The 20739-nt window shown below is 36.2% G+C and overlaps 1 protein-coding gene across 4 annotated transcripts in view; it reads left to right on the top strand.

The window, feature by feature from the left end:
- The window catches only part of TPP2 (tripeptidyl peptidase 2), a 52816-nt gene that overhangs the window by 21534 nt on the left and 10543 nt on the right, over positions 1-20739 (top strand). For 2 of the 4 annotated variants that reach the window (XR_012056835.1, XM_030276757.4), the window contains exons 14-27: positions 362-519; positions 996-1072; positions 1857-1963; positions 2706-2860; positions 3970-4086; positions 5626-5726; positions 7600-7696; positions 7970-8107; positions 9373-9617; positions 9819-9897; positions 11780-11818; positions 18347-18498; positions 18587-18683; positions 19533-19663. Coding sequence is in view for 2 of the 4 variants with exons in the window: in XM_030276757.4 (XP_030132617.4) it covers positions 362-519; positions 996-1072; positions 1857-1963; positions 2706-2860; positions 3970-4086; positions 5626-5726; positions 7600-7696; positions 7970-8107; positions 9373-9617; positions 9819-9897; positions 11780-11818; positions 18347-18498; positions 18587-18683; positions 19533-19663 (1693 nt within the window). In the remaining 2 variants the exon portion in view is untranslated. Of the gene's footprint in view, positions 1-361; positions 520-995; positions 1073-1856; positions 1964-2705; positions 2861-3969; positions 4087-5625; positions 5727-7599; positions 7697-7969; positions 8108-9372; positions 9618-9818; positions 9898-11779; positions 11819-18346; positions 18499-18586; positions 18684-19532; positions 19675-20739 lie in introns of all 4 variants that reach the window. The other 2 variants (XR_012056836.1, XM_030276768.4) reach the window with 2 other exon arrangements.

Genomic DNA, 20739 nt, shown 5'->3' on the forward strand with positions numbered 1-20739 from the left:
TTAGGCAACACTTTATCTGTAGAAGGAAGTTTATACCTGCTTCCAGACTATGTTATGGGCAACTGAAGCCTTGCTTACCTGCCTTCCTTTGGCTTTGTCAGGTTTGACTGTTTCAGGGGAGAAGAATTTCAAAGTTGGATACCACCTTTATTTTACTGCCTACTGCTGCTATTCTTTTTTTGTCAAGTTCAAAGAATATAGAACACTCCCTTTGTGCAGAATCTGAGATCCAGGGGCCTTAAGGAATTGATTCCTATTATATTTTCTAAATATGTGTATTTTAATGGCAAATACTGTTACAGTGGCCTATGTGCACATGTTTGTGTTATTGAATTGTTTTTTATAATTTGTTTCCTGACAGAAAACACTGAAAGAATATCTCTCCAGCTTCATTTAGCTTTAACTTCAAATGCATCATGGGTCCAGTGTCCTAGTCACTTAGAACTCATGAACCAGTGTCGACACATAAATATTCGTGTAGATCCACGTGGCCTGAGTGGAGGAGTACATTATACAGAGGTATGGAAGTACTGTGTTATGAGCAAGATTTTGTGCCCATGTGTGTTCTTATGGGGTCTCTTATCAACTTTTTATAGAAATAATATTTAAAGAAATAAAACCTTTGAGCTTTACAGAGCAGAAGGTAGTGCCACAATGTATTTCTGTCTATGCAGAATGGAGCCAGGGTTCAGCAATAGTTGGGCTATACAATGTTGTATAGCACATGGCGGTAGCAGCATATAGAAAACATAAGCCAAATAAATGACCATTAAGTTATTTTTACTCCGGTGAAATGAGTCAAAATGGGAAAATAACTTTTCTTTTTCCTCAGTGATTGTTAGTGTTTTACACATTTGACAGTGCTCAAATGACCTTTTCTCCTCAGTGACAAGTACAAAGATTCAAAATATTCTGCAACTGGTTTAAGTTGAATGTTGTCTTCTGTAGTTTGATTTCGACCAAAGATTTTGAGTTGTTATATTTTATTTTGTTAGGTGTGTGGATATGATACAGCAATGCCTAATGCAGGCCCTTTGTTCAGAGTTCCAATCACTGTTGTTATACCGACAAGGTAAGTAAATCCAGAACTCTTGAGAGTTCCTGAACTTTCTACAAACACCTTAAAAGATTCTTACAGCAGGCCTATGTAGTTGTGACATTTTTTTATAGTTTTGGTCATGACAGCAGTGTGTCCTGGTAGGCTTAAGCACAGTGGCAGCAGCTTCCTGGTCCATGAGCATAAAGGTGCCTTCTGGCTTGTTGACCAAAGTACTGTTCATATGTGTAGGTCAGCTGGAGTTTGGTTTTTCATTTCTGCCTGGTGAAGTAGAGTACATAGAGCTAGAAGGCATTATTTGGCCATTGTATACACTGGGAGAAGCTTTGAGTTGGTATTGTGCCCATCATTGGTTTAAACGTAAGACTTAAATGATGTTGATAAGGAAGGAGAATATTTTATTCTCTTTGGTGGACAATCTACCCTCAGGGGGAAAGACAAAGTAGCTGTTCCCAATTTGTTTATGGAAATATTGCTACTTCTGTACCTTAGCTCACTTCAGTGGCAATTACTTGGCCAGGAAAAACAGATCCACTGAAAATGAGGATTTTTTGATTTTTCTGTTTAGGCACTGTAATTTTGGGGAAGGTATTTACATGGTGTGGTGGAGCTAACAGTTTAAATCTTTTAGATACATTGTGCTGTCAGATTCTATATTAGTAGGATTAATATAATTGGTGTTAAAGATGAAATATCCTCATTGTACATATATTAGAGTATTTTTTTCATTTAAAAATGCTTCAAAAATGGCTTTGCAATTTTGTTTGACTAATATTTGTGTTTTACTTTTGACATACAGAGTAGATGAATCATCAAGCTATGACCTGACATACACAGATGTTCATTTTAAACCTGGTCAGATCCGAAGGCACTTCATTGATGTTCCCCAGGGAGCTACATGGGCGGGTAAGGAAAATAGTCACATTAACTAAATTGCATCTGTCAGACTTGACAAATTTGGTTTTGCATAATATTGAGTTCTGCCTGAATAAATACTGATGGTTTTGGCCCATGAATATGTAAATATTTATTTGTTTTTTAAGCTCTTAGATGAGTGATTTTGAGTTACTTCACTGTTTTTGGTATAGTAGGATCTTGATTCTGTCTTAAAGAAAACAGCCAATAACAATCTGCAGTGGTTGCATCTACCTGGAGAAATGCCCCATGTTTATGGAAAAGTATCACTATCTGAGGCTTGCATAGTTTTCAAGGTGTTTGAATGTAGTGTTGAAAGAAGTCATAATTGAAGAAATGTGATTTTCACAATAGGTAAAAAACTCATAATTTTGTGAGAAGGAAAAAAAGGGGTTTTTTTCCTTGTCTCTCTTTGTGAGATTACTAAACAATAGTCCTTTCAAAAATCTTTTATTCAGACTGAAGTTAATGATAAGACTCTTAATTTGCAATTCAGCAGTCTGGCCTATACAGATGATACATCTGTACTGTCTGATTAATTTTGACCATTTAATTAAGATTTATTTCTCTGTAACCATCCTTTTGAACTTAGCTGGTTTTCCTTGCCACTTGGAGTACTGCATGACTTCTTAAATTACAAATTGCTTGTGAAAATAGTGTTTCTCTGGTGAATCTCTGCTTTTCTTCTAAAATACTTCTGTCTTCAGACTAAATTTCTTTTTCTTCAATCTAGAAGTGACAGTGTGTTCATGTTCAGCTGATGTGACTGCCAAGTTTGTGCTTCATGCTGTTCAGCTTGTGAAGCAAAAAGCATACAGAAGTCATGAGTTCTACAAATTTACATCCTTACCAGAAAAAGGCTCAGTGATTGAAGCATTTCCTGTCTTAGTAAGTTTCCTTAGGATGGAGTAAATAAGATAATCTATCAGTACAGTATAACATAACTTATTTGGATTTTTTTTCCTTAGAAAAACCCCAAACTTAAGACTTTGTGTGTTTGTTACATTAGTCAATGCACCTGATTTTCAGTTTTGAAAATATCTCTAATAGCTTGCTAATGTTTCTGAGCTATTTATTAATATAATACATGTTAATCTCTGCAGTTTGTTTTTGCTTGTTTATACAGAGCAGTTTGTTTCCCTTTCAAATAGGAGCTATGCCTTGTTGCATAATTCAGCATATTTTGCCTTCAGTGGTTAATGCAATAGTCTGGGATATTGTCATCTTTGAAGCCAGGGGTAACTGATTGGCTCACATTCATACATCCTACCTACAGGAGTCTTAGCTTGGATAATGCTAGCTCAAGAGTCCAAAACAATCAGGGAATGAACTAGCAGTTCAGGGGTGTAAATAACAGAGCCTCCTTCTCAGGTTTGTTCCCTGCTTTGCTCAGTTTAGTTGTATAGCTTTAATGCCATAGAGTACTTATAATTTCTGTACAATTCAGTCCCTTACCCTCTGTGGAAATATCAGGTGGGGGACCATAAGCTATGTTGGTCCCATTGGCACATTATTTTGTCATGTTATTTAAAAACTGAAACAAGAAAAAACCCAGAAAACCCCACCAACCAGGCAAAAATAAAACTAACCCAAACCTCTCAAGTTTTGTGTTATCTTACTTAGGGAGAGAGTGAGATTTCTTTTTCTAATACATTGAACTGATCTGTGAACTAACCTGTCTGCCTAGTTTGAGGGATAAGAATGGAAGACAGAACATTTAAAAGCAGTACCTTTCTGTGCAGGGTATACCTTAGCACTCCTTGTTTTGAAGCGTTTGTCAGTCATGCTGTTTTGTTGGAATTGTCTTATGTTTTCTGAACCAAGTATAATGTCTTACTTGGTCCTGTAAAAATCTGTACAATTGAAGTAAACTGGACATAAGCGGTCTTTTTTGAGTTGTGCTCCAGTCTTTTTTTTTTGGTTTGGTTTAGGGAGGCTGGGATCAATAGAAAAGGAAGATGTGAGCTGGAGTCTAACTTTGTGTTTTTGTTACCCAGGCTGGAAAAACCATTGAATTTTGTGTTGCTCGGTGGTGGGCAAGCCTTAGTGATGTTAGCATTAATTACACAATTTCTTTCCATGGTGTACTTTGTGGTGCTCCTCAGCTAAACATGGTAAGTTTTCTAGAGTGGTTATATTGAATTACTGTGAAATTCTATGGTTTCTCAGGAAAAACACAGCTTTTCTTCCTTCTTACTTGAATTTAGAAACAATGAAAGTACTTCTGTACATGAGACTTCCATGTTCTCTCTTAAAAATTGTTAAACTGGAGTTCAGTCCCAAAGAAATGTCAGTTACCATTATGACATGCCATTAATGACTTTTTTCTATGCCTTTTCATTATAAAGCAGTAGTGATAAAAAAAGAAAAAAACCCAAACAAAAAACCTAAACCAGTACATAAAACATACTAAAAGGCTGAAAATATAAATATGCTTATGGTACCAAGTGTTTTATGTAAATAAACTTTGCTGGGACCACTGTACTTGCACTTAAGTACCTAGACTACCATTGCTAAAACAACAGCACTGTGAATACCATATTCAGTGTAAAATTTCCTTAAAATTTATTTTATCTTCAGTGTTCTATTGAGATGTGGTGATTGGCTTGAGATTTATCATTTAGGGCAGTTGAAGGTATGATAGGTGGGGCAGTGTCATGATTCCTGATGGTCTGTGATACTAAAAGATTGAAAAAGTTGCTTAAAACGTTAGACAAAGTACACTTGGTCCTGTGTTCTTTGCTGTCCTATGCAACCTGGTTTAGCTTGACACTGCCTCCCTCAGGAGAGAGCTTTTGGGAGCTGGTACCTACATGAAGCAGCAGCATGCTAATACTTTTTTTTTTAGCTGAAGGCCAGAACAAATTGTAGCTCTCCCGTGGGTGAATTTGGATGCATTCAGGCTCTAAGAGCTCAATAAACTGGGGAAGAAAGAGTGGATAGTGTGTTAAGGCACCAGGTCTTGAACTGGTAGAACAGAAAAAGAAAGAGCTGTTGGTGATGGTGCGCACAGAAGCTGCCCCCAGCCCAACAGGATTATTCCAAATGAACAATGTACGGTGAAAAATAAGAGAATAAAAAGAGTCATGCCCTTCCTTTTTGAGCATCAGAACTTTCATAAAATAAATTTCAATAGTGCTCATATACTAGTGTCTTTGTCATGGGATGCTGCTAGAAATAAACTGACTGAATTATTTTGCCCATCACCAAGTCTGTGTATGCAGTATTGTTTCTCTTTTGCAGAGTTAATCTATTCTGTAATAATAGGCCTAGGAAGCACCATAAAATACTTGTTTTAGTATTCTGTATTCTATATATTGAATTACATATTGAAAGTAAATCATCCTAAATGCACAAACAAATGGAGTCCTGCCTGTAGTATGACTTACCAGTTCTGTTCTAAGTATTTAAATTAGGGAGGGAAAGAATGAGCAGCTGGAGCTTAAGTTTTATTTATATAAGTTTTGCAAGTCCCAGTATTATGTTGTAAAATAGAGATGCACTTGTGACACTTTCAAAATTACACAGTATTACTTGTTGAAGTTTAAATAATTACAGCTTATATTGCATTTTTGAGGGTTGTGATGGGTGGTCCCCATGTCATGCTGGCTGTAAGTGCACAGAAGCATCATTGTTCTACACTCTTCTTCCAGCACGCTTCAGAAGGCATCGTACGGTTTGATGTTCAGTCCCTGTTGAAATACGAAGATATTGCTCCATGCATAAATCTGAAAAGCTGGGTTCAAACGCTCAGGTAGAGTTTCTGGGGAATTGTTTTGGAAGACTGGGAAAACTGCTCATATGTAGAGTCAAAACAGTAACACATTAGCAGTGAAATTCAGGATTACAAAAATATTGTTGTTAAATTCAGACTAGCTTCGGAAGCATCAGTTAATTTGTCAGCATTTTCTTTTTGGTGATTTTTTTCAAGACAAATAACTTTCCTTAAGCTAATTTGAAAGAAGAAAAAATTGCAAAAATTTTCCACTGCTTCCAGGCACTTAGAGGTTAAAGGTACTTTAAAATCTAAAGAAGAAATTTCTAGAGCTATTGAAGTTATTATGCGCTACTGTTTGTTGTTCTGGTTTCTTTGTTTTGTTGGGGGTTTTTTTTGTTGGTTTTTCGCTTGCTTGATTTAAAAGTGTTTTTGTAGAATCTGGTGCAGATTTTTTTGGGGAAAGGTGTGTTTACTTTGTTAGTTTAACACATCCTGATTTGGGGAAAGAACTTTGCTGGAAAATTTCTAAACAGTGCAGCAGTGATTAAAGCTGGTCACTTCAGAAGGATAAAGAAATGCTGTGTGGTTCAAATGGTACTTTTGAGATGTGGGATAATTTCACAGTGGTCAGTAATCTAAAGTTTTCCATTATTTGGGCCTGTGAGTGGAGACTTTGGGTTCTGTCTGGGGCTTTTGGGTACTTGTAACTGGAATTGACTAATTGGAATTGCCAGGAATTTAATGAACGTATCGCTTAATGTTAGATTCAGATGTGCCGTAATAAAACAGTCCCTTAATATTTGCCTCATTCTTAGCTGGAAAAATGGACATGCTCTTTACTCCTTGCAAGGCACTCATCTGACAGTAAATGAACTGCAATTAAGTAAACTATGGAGAAATATTTATGTATTTAAATTATGGCAGGAATAGTGTCTCTTGAATGAACTAATGAGTCATGACACAGAGAGAGAATTACTGAATGACTTTTCATTCTGTCTCCTGTTTCAAATGCTTGGAGTCAGGGTGAATGTTAGGGAGGAATATCATATCATGTGTGGATTACTCAGTTCTTAAGTCTTCTGTCAGTAGTCTATCCAGTGTCTGCCAGACTAGGAAACCTAGGTTAAACAAACCTGTGGTCTGACCCAGCACCCATATCTTACTGGGTGACTAGTCTGTGCCCTTGACAATGAAAGAGCTGGCAAACCTTAGAGACAAATTCTGATCATGTTGTTAGAGGTTATCTGATTTAATGAATGAAAGGTAAACTTAAATGATGCCAGACCACCCTGATTCTGCTGTTCTTTATTTCTGAAGCTTAGATTTTTCCTATAACTTTATTACTTTGTTTATATTCTTTGAGGTCTAAAATGTTTGGCTGCCCTGTATCTTGGCTGCTTTTCCCAACTCTGTCTGAGTTAACATACACATCTGTAGCGTACATTCTTCTGTGTTACTGCTCAGATTACTGTAAGGCTTCTTACATTCTCTGAAGATACAACCTTCTATAACAAGGAATTATCAGTTGTTGTGTCTTCTAATTGCAGTGCCATTAATCTTGCAGTTATGAATACACGTGTTGATTTCAGCATGGATACTAGACATGTAACCTGATTTTTTTTTCCCTTAAACTTTTAATGGCCTTTAATTTTGAGCATTTAGACATGCTTACTACATTGTCTTCTTTTTTTTTTTTTTTTGGCAGTGTCTGTAGTGTCACTAAACCTTGTTTTTGGACTGATATTAATTTTAACTGAGGAATTTATGCTGCTTGGATAGTTACAATATATGAGATGTTATGGCATGGGCTGAATTCAGTTGTATCTCAGAACATGCTTCTACCTAAGCAAGACAAATTTTGATAGAGGATACATGTTTCTCAAGAGAACCTTTTGTTGTTTAACTGCAGACCAGTGAGTGCAAAAATAAAACCTTTGGGATCCAGAGATATTTTACCGAATAATCGTCAACTGTATGAGATGATTTTGACCTATAACTTCCATCAGGTAAGGGTTACATTAGTTGGGTTTTTTTTAAGTTGTTAATAAACACATCATGTTTTCTTTAACCAGATCTTAATTTTAACTAGCTTTCTCTTCGAAAGGAGGTCTAGAGTCACGCTCTAGACTCCCTACAGTCAAAAGTCTGATTTGGTCCACTTTAATAGCTAGTGTTATTTGAAACATGCTACAGTTCAGTTATTTTTTTGAATATGTATGTAAGGATTGTACTTGTTTTATTCTGTAGCAGACTAAATGTTTTTACCTTTCTTTTAATAGCCTAAGAGTGGAGAAGTAACTCCAAGCTGTCCACTTCTTTGTGAATTGTTGTATGAATCTGAATTCGATAGTCAGCTCTGGATTATTTTTGACCAGAACAAAAGACAAATGGGTTCAGGAGATGCCTATCCACACCAGGTACAGAGTAATGTATTTATTTTACCTTCTTTTGCTGAAGACTGTGAAAAGGTTCATTTTTTCTTTTACTTCTCAGGACTCCTTTTAGCTCTTTGTTTCCTGATGCATAATTTTAATGTTCTTATATATTCACAAGAAGTCATACCAGGTTCAATGGTGATGTATTTGTATCAAAAAAATAAGTATGTGTCAATGAAGCAGAACATGATTTTTTTTCTCTCCTGAGGAAGGAGAAGGAGGAAAGGCCGTTAACTTATGATTTCTTGTGATTTTGCTTGGTGCTTTTCAAGAAATGAGCTCAAAATTGTGTTGTTCTTTGTTTTGCTTTTTTACAAAGACAATACCTTAAACTTTTCTGTGCAAGGTGGAAAGGTCTGGCTTGTGTGCTGATAGAGCAGAGGTTTCTGTATTCATGAGTGCTGTACTCAGTGCTGTTGATATCTTCAAACAGCTTTTTTAATGCTTCAGCTTTTTCTGCTTCCCGTTGCCGTCTTTGAAAGAGAATTTTTTTGTACAACACTTGTAGATTCTCTACCCTCTGCAGGAATCTCTTTCTTCCTTAACAGATTGTCTTAATCATGGCGGAAGTAGAAAATAAAAAAAAAAAAAACTAAAAAAGGAAAAAAGTTATAAAAGAAACATTATTAATAATTTTTTTGTTTGAAACTATATTTTACCAATATAAAATCACAGTTGAACATCATCAGTGTAATGTTAATTTTGATAGATTGATTATTCTGGAAGTGTACAAAAGACAGTTTCAAGAGACATCCTTTACGGTTTCTAAATTATTTTCAGAAATTGCATTGTGTAAGCTTCTATTCCTTAACCTGCGTTTTTAAGATACTATAAAATCTAAGCATCACCCTAGTGCTTTGTTACTTAGACCTGGTAGACTATCATGCTGTAAGTCTGTGGTGTTGTGCATCATAGGACGATTCTAAAACAATTCTAAATTATTTAATCCAAAAGAAATACCAACAGGAAGCATGACTCCCCAGCCTAGGAGAGGGAGATTCTAGGAACAGGGTAGTTGTGTGTTGTTGTTCCTTGCTACTTGGGGCTACTTTCTGTTTCACTGCAGCAGTATCAAAAAGGAAACTTAGCATACTATTGCTCAAAAGAGCTGTGTGTTGCCCTGTCAGGTTGATAACAATGAAAGAATGCTTTCAAAACATGACAATCTTATTTCTGGGGTTTGGAGGGTTTTTTTATGAATGATAAAATGTTGAGTCTTGGCACTTACGAGAACTTCTTTCTTTCAGTATTCTGTGAAACTGGAAAAAGGAGATTACACTATTCGGTTACAAATTCGTCATGAGCAGAACAGTGAGCTGGACCGCATCAAAGACCTGCCATTTATTGTTTCTCATAGGCTGTCTAGTACCTTGAGCTTAGATATTTATGAAAACCATAGCCTTGCTCTCTTAGGGAAGAAGAAATCCAACAGTTTGACATTACCACCAAAACACAGTCAGCCATTCTTTGTTACATCCCTGCCAGATGACAAGTAAGTTACGATGTGTTGTTTTTCTCATCTGCATCTAAGCACCTGTCTCTGCACCTCACTAAAATAATACTTTAATAGTGTCTGCCTGTCCAGTCTTGGTTATTCCTCGTGTTGCTCTTTCCCTGTTTGGCTTCTTTATTGTAGTTTCCATGGAACCTTAGTGAACCTGGTTTTAACACTGAACTTACTTTCTTTGAACAGAATACCTAAAGGAGCAGGACCAGGATGTTATCTTGCAGGAAGTCTTACTCTGTCTAAAACAGAACTTGGAAAGAAAGCAGTGAGTATATGGAATGGATGACGCGGGTTTTTTCTGAAATTTTTTCTAGCAATCAAATTGCATGCCAGGAAGTGCTGTGTTGTATGAGGTTAGTACTTCAAAGAGCGTTAGGTTTGGTAAGATAATACATTTTAGAAGCAGTTGTTTCATTATAAAGTCAGCATAATTTCTGAGTAGTTCTATTACTATTTTCATCTTCTAGTTTCAAATTTAATTGTATTTTTTACATTTTGAGTTTTAATTCTTTTGCTCTGAAATAGTTTATTTCTAGAAGCAACTGCTTTCTTGTTGGTGTGGAAGCTTTAAAATTGACCTTATGTAACTTCCTAACTTAATGTAATTTTTGAATGAAAAATACGTGTATATAGTGTTATGTGCATGTTGGTTCTGTAATACTCTTCATCATATGCATGCAATATTCAGCAGAAACATGTGCTTTCTAAACACATAAACATGTTACTGTTACCAAGTAGTAGGTAACATTTTGCCGACTCAAATACATAAACAGATTTTCTTACCTGCTACACACTTGTTGTCAACCACTAGTATGATTGTATGCTTTGACAGAATTGTATAAGATCTCTGTGCGTGAGGCTGGAAAAAAAAGATGAAGGATTTTTTTTTGCTCATAACACCACATCCTATGAAAAATGTTTTTGAACTTGTATGACTATAATTCAATAGTGATTATAGTAACTGTCACTTTTCTGTGTATCTGGTGCTACAGTGTTTAGAAGATTCCCTTAGCTGTTTTTAAACAGATGGTAAGAGACTAAATTTTAGTCAATCCTGATGATTGTTAGTACTCAGGTAGTTGATCTATGTGCATATACCACTAGATGTGACTGAACAACATGTAGAAAACTAGAGTGTGCCTTCATAGAAAATAAGTGTCTGGGAGTAGGTTGGTATGTACCTTTAGATCTTGTTAAGCTTAAAAGTTTAGTTAATTCAATCTGAATGGTTGTACTTCTGGGGCAGATTACATGTAACTGCTGGTGAGAATGTATCAGGAGAATTTATTTATCAGTTAGGAAAAACCCAGTAACTAGGAGCTCTTAAATACCTAGTTTAATATTTCTTTGTGATACGTGCAGGGTCACAAGTGTGCTTTTATGAAATCCATGATAAATCCATTACACTAGTGTAATTTAGTTTACCTAGCTAGAATTGTGCACTTCCATGATCTATTGGTTGCAACCTTGCATGTTTAATTTTAAAACCAGACTAAGTGGCTGTATACAATGGTTTCTGGGATAGGAAGCAGGAGATAGGTAGATGCTGCCTGTCAAATTTCATATGATGGAGAATACTTAAGACCTTACACTGAAAGAAATTCTATTTGACATGTTCCTCATGTCACAGCCAAAGCCATTACTTATGGTCATATTTCAGTGGAAAGAGGATGGTATCAAATAGCATCTGATACTTTCTGCTGCCTTTAGTGAACCTCAGTAGGTACCAAGGGACAAAAAAGGAGGACTAGGCAGCAAAGTTGTCTCTTAAGTCAGTGGGTGGATGCAAGGTAAGGGAAAATGTATCTAATTTGTCAGTATTTATTATGAAAGAGAACAATGCCACTAAACAGTCAACAATCTAAAATTCTGAGGCTGAATTTCTGTAATTTATTAACTGAAGCTAAGTGGTTAACAACACTTGCTTATATTGCAGGAATAATGGATTGTATATACAGTGATGCATTGGTTTATTAATTTTAAAAACCTGAAAGAGCATGCTTTAAGAGCGTGTTTGATCATATATGTGACTCTCTAAAAGTTGGGAATCTGTAGGTTGGAAGTATAACTATAATTGTACGGAGAAGGTGTCTCCATCCTGTGTGGTGTGTGCATGTTTTCTTACAGTATGTTATTCTAACTCCCAGGGGCAGTCTGCAGCAAAGCGACAAGGAAAATTTAAAAAGGTACTGAATGTTAGTTTTTGAAAAAGATATACTGAAATCTTTTTGCATATAACTTAAAGAATTTGTCTACCAGTCTTGGTTTTTAATTTGTCTCCTTCATCTACCTGCTTAGACCTGAGTTATGTACTTCAGCACCTTAAGTATGTTTATTGGTAGAATGACAAAACACTGCTGTAACACATAGCTGAGAGGCACGTGAGCATCTGTATAGTTTTGCAATAAGTGCTGTAAAAATGCATGTGTTGTTAGTGGTCTGCAATTTTTCTTGTTCTTAAATACTTAGGAATGTGCAGTGTTTGTGGTCAAGATTTTTTGTGGCAAGTGTTTCTGCCTATTCTGTCTGCAGATTGAAAATCAAATATGAACCTAATACTTTGAATTGAATAATTTAATATCTAACTGTATTCCCAGTCTACTAAATTGAGAGTTGTCTTCTTTACAGTCATAAAAAACATACAAGGAAGCTAGAGTTTATACAGTCACACAGCAGGTAGTAGTATTCACAGAGTGAATTTTGGAGCATGTATCAGATAGTTTGGAAAGGGAGTGACTTTCAGTATAACAGTGTTTAATATTGTGCTTTCTTGTATTTTCACATCAGGTAATACAATATTTTACCAGGAGTCAGTGTAAAACAGTTTGTTTAAAAAAAATGAAAACATATCTTTAACTAAACTACTACATAAGGTTACTGGGTTTTTTCTTGTTCTTAAGTTGTAAAGGTATTTGCTTTCTGTTGATTTCAAGATACTTTGTTCTGGAGTGACATGCAGATTAGCCAGGATTCTTGTTGAGAGCCATGAATTACATAGTTCATAGTCATACTCTGTTATTTTGTGAATAGTAAGCTGAAACCTGCTAACTTACTCTTGTCTTGGTGTAATAACAATGAGAAATGAGATTAGGCTTTTCAAGAAGGATTTTAGTGTGTGTTACTGAGTTTTATTTTCATACCTGAAAATCATGTTCATTGCTTTCAGAAAGATAATTTAAAATCCCATGTGAATGCATGACTTCCTGGTAAATAGGGTATAAGATCTTCACTAAGTGCATCTCTAACAAGGGAATTAAACTATAATAATAATACAATTCGAATAAAAAACCTATTAAACAGATTCCAGAGGTTGTGGGTTTTGGGTGGTTTTTTTGGGTTTTTTTTTTTGTTGTTGTTGTGGTTTTTTGTTTTGGTTTTGAGTTTTTTGGGGTTTTTTGTTGGTTTATTTTTTTCTCTTTGGTTTTAGAATAGAGATTTGTTTTCAGATCTGAGCACTAAAACCACCAAAGCCAAAAAGAACTGTCCTTTTTGTTACTTCCCTCTATTACTCATTGGTGTACTAGAAGCAAATAAACTAGTGGATTTCTTCAGGGCTCCATCTTCAAGCCTGTGCTCTTCAGCATCTTCGTAATGACTTGGACACAGGACTGGAAGGGATACTAAGCAAGTCTGCAGACGATACTAAATTGGGAGGAGCTGATGACTCCATTGAAGGCAAGGAGGCCTTGCAGAGAGACCTTGACAAAACAGGGGGCTAGGCAATCACCAGCCATATGAAATTCAGCAAGGGAAAGTGCTGGATTCTGCACCTGAGATGGGCCAGCCCTGGATGTACAGTACAGACTGGGGAATGAGAGGCTGGAAAGCAGTGCCATGGAAAGGGACCTGGGTGTCCTGGTCCACAGAAAGTTGAATATGAGTCAGCAGTGCCCTGGCAGCCAGGAGGGCTAAATGTGTCCTGGGGAACATCAGGCACAGCTGCACCAGTGGGATTGTCCTGCTCTGCTCCACACTGGGGTGGCCTCATCTTGAACATTGTGTGCAGTTTTGGGTGCCACAATATCAGAAAGATATTAAACTATTAGAGAGTGTCCAGAGGAGAGTAACGAAGATTATGAAGGGCCTTGAGGGGAAGCGTATGAAGAGTGGCTGAGGTCACTTGGTCTGTTCAGCCTGGAGGAGACTGAGGGGAGACCTCACTGCAGTCTGCAACTTTCTTATGAGGGGAGGTGGAGCCACAGGCACTGGTCTCTTCTCTATGGTGACCAGGACCTGAAGTAGCCTGAAGTTGTGTCAGGGGAGGTTTAGGTTGGATATTATAAGATGATTCTTCGTCCACAGGATGGTTGGGCATTGGAACAGGCTCCCCAGAGAAGTCACAGCATCAGCCTGACAAAGTTCAAGAAGTGTTTGTACAATACTCTTGGGCACATGGTGTGACTCTTTGAGATAGTGCTGTGCAGGGCCAGAAGCTGGACTGGATGATCTTTTGGTCCCTTCCAGCTCGGCATATTCTGTGAAATAAAACGCAGTGTATTTCAGGGCATTGTTCTGTAAGAGCTCCAATTAATGCATTTTGCTGAGAATGCAACTCAGAGGCCTTCCTGGTTTAAAAATTTTGTTATTTACTCTGCCCTGTCATAAGTTTACATGCAGTTGTTTTCCAGCACAGAAAACTTGTTTATGTCTTTTTTCAGTGGCGCAGTCAGTCAAAAAAGTGTGTGTAGATTTTTCATATTTTTCAAAGATAGATCCTGGTCCTTGTAAGATTAATAGCCCTCTTTGCCACAAGGGCACACTGCTGACTCATGTTCAACCTGGTGTCCACCAGGATGCCAAGCTGCTTTCCTATTGTATGGCCCCCAGCATGTGGTGTGCCTGGATTTATTCTTTTCCAGTTCTTGCACATCTCTTTGTTTAACTTCATGAGGCTCCTGTTGAGCCCATTTCTGTAGCCTTTTGAGATCCCTCTGGATGGCAGCAGACTCCCTGGCATCTCAGCCACTCCTCCTAGTTTGGTGTCACTAGAAAATGTGCTGAGGGTGTTTTCTGCCTCCCTCATCCAGGTAACTGATGATGACATCAGACACGCTTCAATCCAGAATTGACTCTTGGGGCGCACAATTAGTTACTGAACTCCAACTGTGTGTCACCGACCACCCTCTGGGCCCAGATGTTCAGCAGGTTTCAATCCACCTGACTGCACTTCTGTTTTTTATAAAAGCAATTTGTGGTTATGCCAGGAAATAGCAGCCTAGGTTTCCAAAGATAGTTAATTCTTTTATACTGTACAAAAATGTGAAGAAGTTCTTGCCACATAATAAACTGGTGTCTTTGTTTTCATTTGTAACACAGTTAAAATCTGATTACTTTTTCCCCTTGTCTCCAAGCTTTGTCCAGAACATAGTTAGAATGAAAACCATATGATTGACTTTTTTGGGTCTATAATAATGATTTTTTTTGTTGGTTTGCATAATTCAGCTTTTGAACAGCAATATGTAACAATTAGCCAAGGGATGGAAAGTTTCTACACCTTTTTACCTATTCTGCTATCCTTTCTTCCAGTTTAAAGCAAGAAATTCATTACGCAAATATTGATAAGTACTAGTGGAAGACTAATAAATACCACTGTGAAGAAAATGTAAAAGGATGACTTGGAGCATTAAGATACTAGCCCTGTTTAACCATGAGGCATTCAAAAATAATTTGAAGTGTGTGTCTGCAATTTTGTGTAAGCCTGGTGACTCCAAGAAACTTAATTAATTTTCCATTAAATGAGAGTTGCCATAAAAATAAGCAACACTGCACAAATTGTATGCATCTTAAAACAGATTAAAATTCCATGTGTATATTCATCTGTATGTGCAGATAGGCATTAATATGAAGACACTCAAATGGAAAATGAGACCTGGGGCATGTTCCTAGAGGGAGCTTTTTTTCCTGTGGTTAGCTTTGCTGTGAATGCTTTGAAGTACAAATAACAATAGTTTCATGTGTGTTTTACGTATAAAGTACTAGATGTTAAAACACCAGACAGAAATATAAATTGAAATCTTGAAGCCAAATTAACTGTTAATTAAGCTCTTTCAAGAGGTGACTGTTTTGATGGCACTGTGCTTGTTTATGTGTGTAGTTTGAGGGTTGCAAGACTCCACAGAGTACATTGACTGAAGTGTGTATCCTGTATGCTTCCCAGTTGCTCAATGCTGCATATGTTTGTAGAGGATAAATTTGAAAGCTTCCTTAAAGTAATTATTTCAGTGGATAATATGGTCATTTGCTGTCTTTCTCTGTCTATAGCTCTTTATCTTTTTATAGGTATATAAAAATGAAATCCAGTACACTACTCTAGGAATTCTGTTCCTGTCAGAGAGAAATTTGAATAAGAAAACAGATTGGAGTGTTGAATTGTGAGGAGCTGCCTTTGTTCTCCTTATTCTCTAATGGTGAATGTTTCTGTAGTGGCAGTGACAGTGCCATTGTGAGATCTTGTGGTACCTAAGGAGTTGCCCAGTGTTATAAATTATCCTGTTGTTTGCAGATAAAATAAATAAGCCTTCAGTCCCTCTTAATGCCCTGTAATAGTTAAATGTGATGATAACCTAAACTTTATTTATCCCGTGAAATAATTTTGAGGTCTGTAGAGAAGTCTCCTCTGTAAACTTTTGAGAGGAGGGTGTCTGTGGCTGAAACTCATTGTTTTCCTTTCAGTGGCCATAGCTTGTAATGCTTGCAGAACCTCATGAGACCAAAAGTACCTATGTGAGAGAACGGGGAAATGACATTTTACTGTTGATGGTTTAGCTACATAGAGTTAGTTTCTCAAAATGCAAATGTTCATCCACCTAAGCAAGATTTTATTAATACAATTATGCTTGGTTTGAAGCTTAAACCAAGTTGTAGAGCCTTCTCATATAGACAAGGCTTGAGAATGCCGAGGTCATCTAGATATAAAACTCCAAAAATATGCTGCCAAGTGAAATGAAAATGGACTTTCAAAAAGGAAGTCCTCAACTCTTGGAAGACTATTTCTTAAAAAGGCAGGTGTCTTTCTTAGGAAAATATTAGTCTTCATAGAAGACATCTTTCAGAAGACATTGTAAATTAAGATTTTTGTGCTGAACTAGCTTCTTAGACTTCTTAAAATGTTTGGTTTGCTTTAGATACCTCTGTATCTTCCTGTATGTACTTCCATGACCTGTTTTGTCATGCTCTGGCCTAGGTCTTGCTGGAGGCTCATTTGGGTGTAGTGTCTTGTTGTGCACTTCATACTTGCAATGCATTTGCAGGATAGTTCCTGTGAAAGCTACACTTTAATGCATATTAGTTATCTCAACTAGTTTTCAAAAAAAGTATTTAAATGTCCATGTTGTAATTCTTTGATTACATATTAAGTAGCTGGAAAAAAAAATTTAAAGGAATATTGAAGTAACTTTTACCAGTATTGTATTCAGTAACCCACGGCAAGATGCTGGTCTATTTGAGCTGCAATTTCAAATAAAATTTTTCTGCAACATGGTTTTTGAATGTTTCAGAAGTCTAATGTTAAAGTCCATTATTGCAGTTTCTGTCATCGTTTTACTTGCTATTTAAGTAACTTTAACTCCATTTTATACACAAGGGTTAATTTTACTATACAGCACTGACCTGGTTTATGGGAAGCATTCCCACAAATGTATTCTGGAATAATTGGTAAGAATAATTAAGTTGCCACAGTAATTGAGCATGCAACTCAGTATTTTGCAGCATGTTGCAACAGAGTAGTGGTATCTGGAGGATTTAAACTAATGGGATCTTCTCTGTGAAGTATCCTGTATATAAAGTAGTGGGACATGTGCCCTCACTGTTAGGGAGAGGCTTGTTTAAAGATTGCAACATTAAAACCAAAAGGAACAAATGGCCTCACCCATCAGTTTGATGTTGCAGAAGCAGTGGATGAAATCTAACTCTATTTGCAAACTTACATGTAAATTGTCAGGAAATGGGCTTCAAGGACATGGTCTGAGTTAGGATTTTCCTTTTAAATAGCTGTAACTGATTTTCTCATGCTGGTTATTGATTAGTGTAGCATGAATGCAAACTATAGTCATATTTCTATGCTATCATTTAAGATTTTTTAAAATATCTTGCTGTTGTGTCTACTTAATTAGAACTGAGATTCAGGTGAAACTGGGAAGTCTGCAGTAGCAAAATGGAAATCAGTTGACTCTGGATGCATCAGCTAATTCAGTATGCACATAGAAGAAATAGTATCTTGGGAGTAATAAACATATCCTGTTACATATTTATGCTACTGTGGTACTATTTTTTACTGTGGTACTATTTTTTAGAATTCAGCCATCTTTATTCATTTGTTTATTGCCAGATTTGTAGGATAGGATCTCTGTCTTTTTTCCCTTATTTTTTAACCAAGTTGTTGATTTTTATCAACAAACAAACAGAAAACCACCTACCTTATTCCTTAACTAATATTATGTAAAATTATGTGAATGTAAAAATATCAAATTAGCTAAATTTTAGGCTTTCTTTTCTTATACCTAGTGTGCTGTTTTAATATTTACATCCTTGCATTGCTTAGAATAAAAACTTAAAGTAGTTCCTGAATTTTTACTGTCTAATATCTTTGCTCTCAGAATCCTTACTTACTGTATGTATAGCTCAGAGTAGTTGCTGGCTATGATTTAGCTTTCATATGATATAAAAAAACCCTGTACGGTATCACTCAGAGTATGTGTCTCTTTTCCCACCTCCAGGATGTCCTTACTGTTCATTATCATTTGATACCATCACCATCAAAGAGTAAAAATGGCAGCAAAGAGAAAGAAAAAGAACAGGAAAAAGAAAAAGATGCAAAAGAAGAATTTGCTGAAGCTTTAAGAGACCTAAAAATACAGTGGATGACCAAGTATGTCTGCTGTCATTACTACACAAGCTTGAAGTTCAGAAAAATATTCAGAATCTGTTCTTTCATGCTATATGGTCCTCTCTTCTAGGCTGGATACGACAGATATGTACAGTGAGTTGAAAGAAGCATTTCCTAATCATCTTCCTCTGTATGTTGCAAGACTTCATCAGCTGGATTCTGAAAAGGTTATTTAACACTTCTTAAACTTGATTTGTCTCAAAACACCCATGGAGCCTAAACAACTAAGTCTTTCTTTGTACACATTTGAACTTGAAGTGACTGTACACAGTATTTAAAAGCAGAAGTTTCTAATTAGAGTGACAGGTACCTCCCTTGACTGTGATTTACCCAATTCCACAGCAGAGTGAAAGAAAGTATGCCTAACCAAAGTGTGTTTGCTCATCAAGTTATGCCTTGTTCAATTAAACACATTTTAAGTTTTCATACTTACGTAGTCTACAACAGTTTTATACTGAATGGTGGCTACTGAGACAAACACACATCTTATTTTGTTTTTCTTCTGGACTGGTAATTTCTCCTAGCAGCATGTCTCAGACAGCTGAGGACAGTAACCCTCTAAAGTGACACAGCTAAATCTAGCTTCCATTATTGTCCTCAAAAATGGGAACTGTCAACAGAAGAGTTTGTGTGTGGTTTTTTTCATCTTGAAGACAAACACCTTTGTGCATATGCCACTAGCTTGAATATTTTTCTTTTCATTCTGATTTTATATTTATTTCTGAATTTAATAACTGCTACATTATACAAAAGTACTGATTTGTACTGAAAGGTGTTTCTCTTTCTGTAAACTCTGGATTTTGCATATTCCAACATCCAACGATATTTCACAGTTTGTTTTCAATGAAATGGACTAAGTATGCAGGTGTTTTAAGCAAAATTTAAACGAAACGGAGAAAAGAACATGTTGAATGATCAGGTGTTTTTTCTGCATAGCGTTGCAATCACCCTAATGTTAGTAGAATCAACAATTAAGTGATTTTATAGTGCTGAACATCTTTATATTCTTGTTTTAGGAACGAATGAAAAGGCTTGATGAAATCGTTGAAGCTGCAAATACAGTAATCTCTCATATTGATCAAACAGCATTAGCAGTATATTTTGCCATGAAGACTGATCCCAGGCCTGATGCAACTACTATAAAAAAGTACCTACCCAGTAAATAATTTTCCTGCATCCTATTTCTGTAGTCTATGTACTTTGTCTCTGCATGTAAGAAATGGAATGACTGAAACTTTTTTTGATAACTTGTATTATTTTTTTGTGGCACACTCAATTTAAAATATGACAGCATAATTGTTGTGTTCTCTTATTATATCTCCAGAATGCAGGGACACTGAAACTTCCAATTTTTTATTTATTCAATAAAATAAACAACGGTTCTTTCAGGATTTAAATGTATTAGAAGAATGGGATTTTAAGTTGTTGTATCAAGCTTAATTTAAGCTCAGGGGGACCACTAGAGTATTAGTAGAAGTATCTGTTTTGAATGCTACTTGCCTTTTCTTTATATTTTGGAATCTTTCCCATCTGTATTTGAGGACAAAATTTATATTGGCCAAAGAAGTAACTGTTTGCATGCAAGAGATTTCATTTCTGAAAAGTGTAATGACCAAGCTTCAGAGTATTTGAGACCCATTGTTCTTCTTTAGTTTTAGCTTTTTCCTGTGTACTATCAGTATGTATATCCTTAGGAAGATAGTATTTTGAAGGTGACACCTTAGTCTGGAGAATAAGTAATGAATTTTGCTGTGTGTAACATGGTGCTGTTTTAGTAAAAGAACAGCAGATCTGAATATTAGGCCCTTCAAATGAGAGATGCATCTTTGTTGATTATCTATAAAATACCAGATTTCGATTGTAAAGCTAGTCGGTCTGTTCTAGCTATCCTGAATCCAGATTTGTGTGTAATTCTAGAATTGCTGATATAAAAGCAAAGCCTTGACATAATAAACTTAATTCTAAATCTTTCTTGGTAGGTTGACCCATTACATCATGTGTTTTGAATATAACATCTGAAATTGAACACCAAATTAAATGGTGCTTTAAATGGATGCAATTCCTTTGAAGTCAGCAGAATTATATCTGTTTATGTTAGTGGTGGACTCAACTCTCTGTTTATAATGCCAGGAACTATAAAGCTGTATTTCTAGATTCTGACTTACTTTTAGAATGCTGAGTTGCCCTTGCCTTAAGTCATCTAAGGCATTTCATACTTAGAAT

This window comes from Taeniopygia guttata, chromosome 1, assembly GCF_048771995.1.
Source record: "Taeniopygia guttata chromosome 1, bTaeGut7.mat, whole genome shotgun sequence".
Classification (NCBI taxonomy): Eukaryota; Metazoa; Chordata; class Aves; order Passeriformes; family Estrildidae; genus Taeniopygia; species Taeniopygia guttata.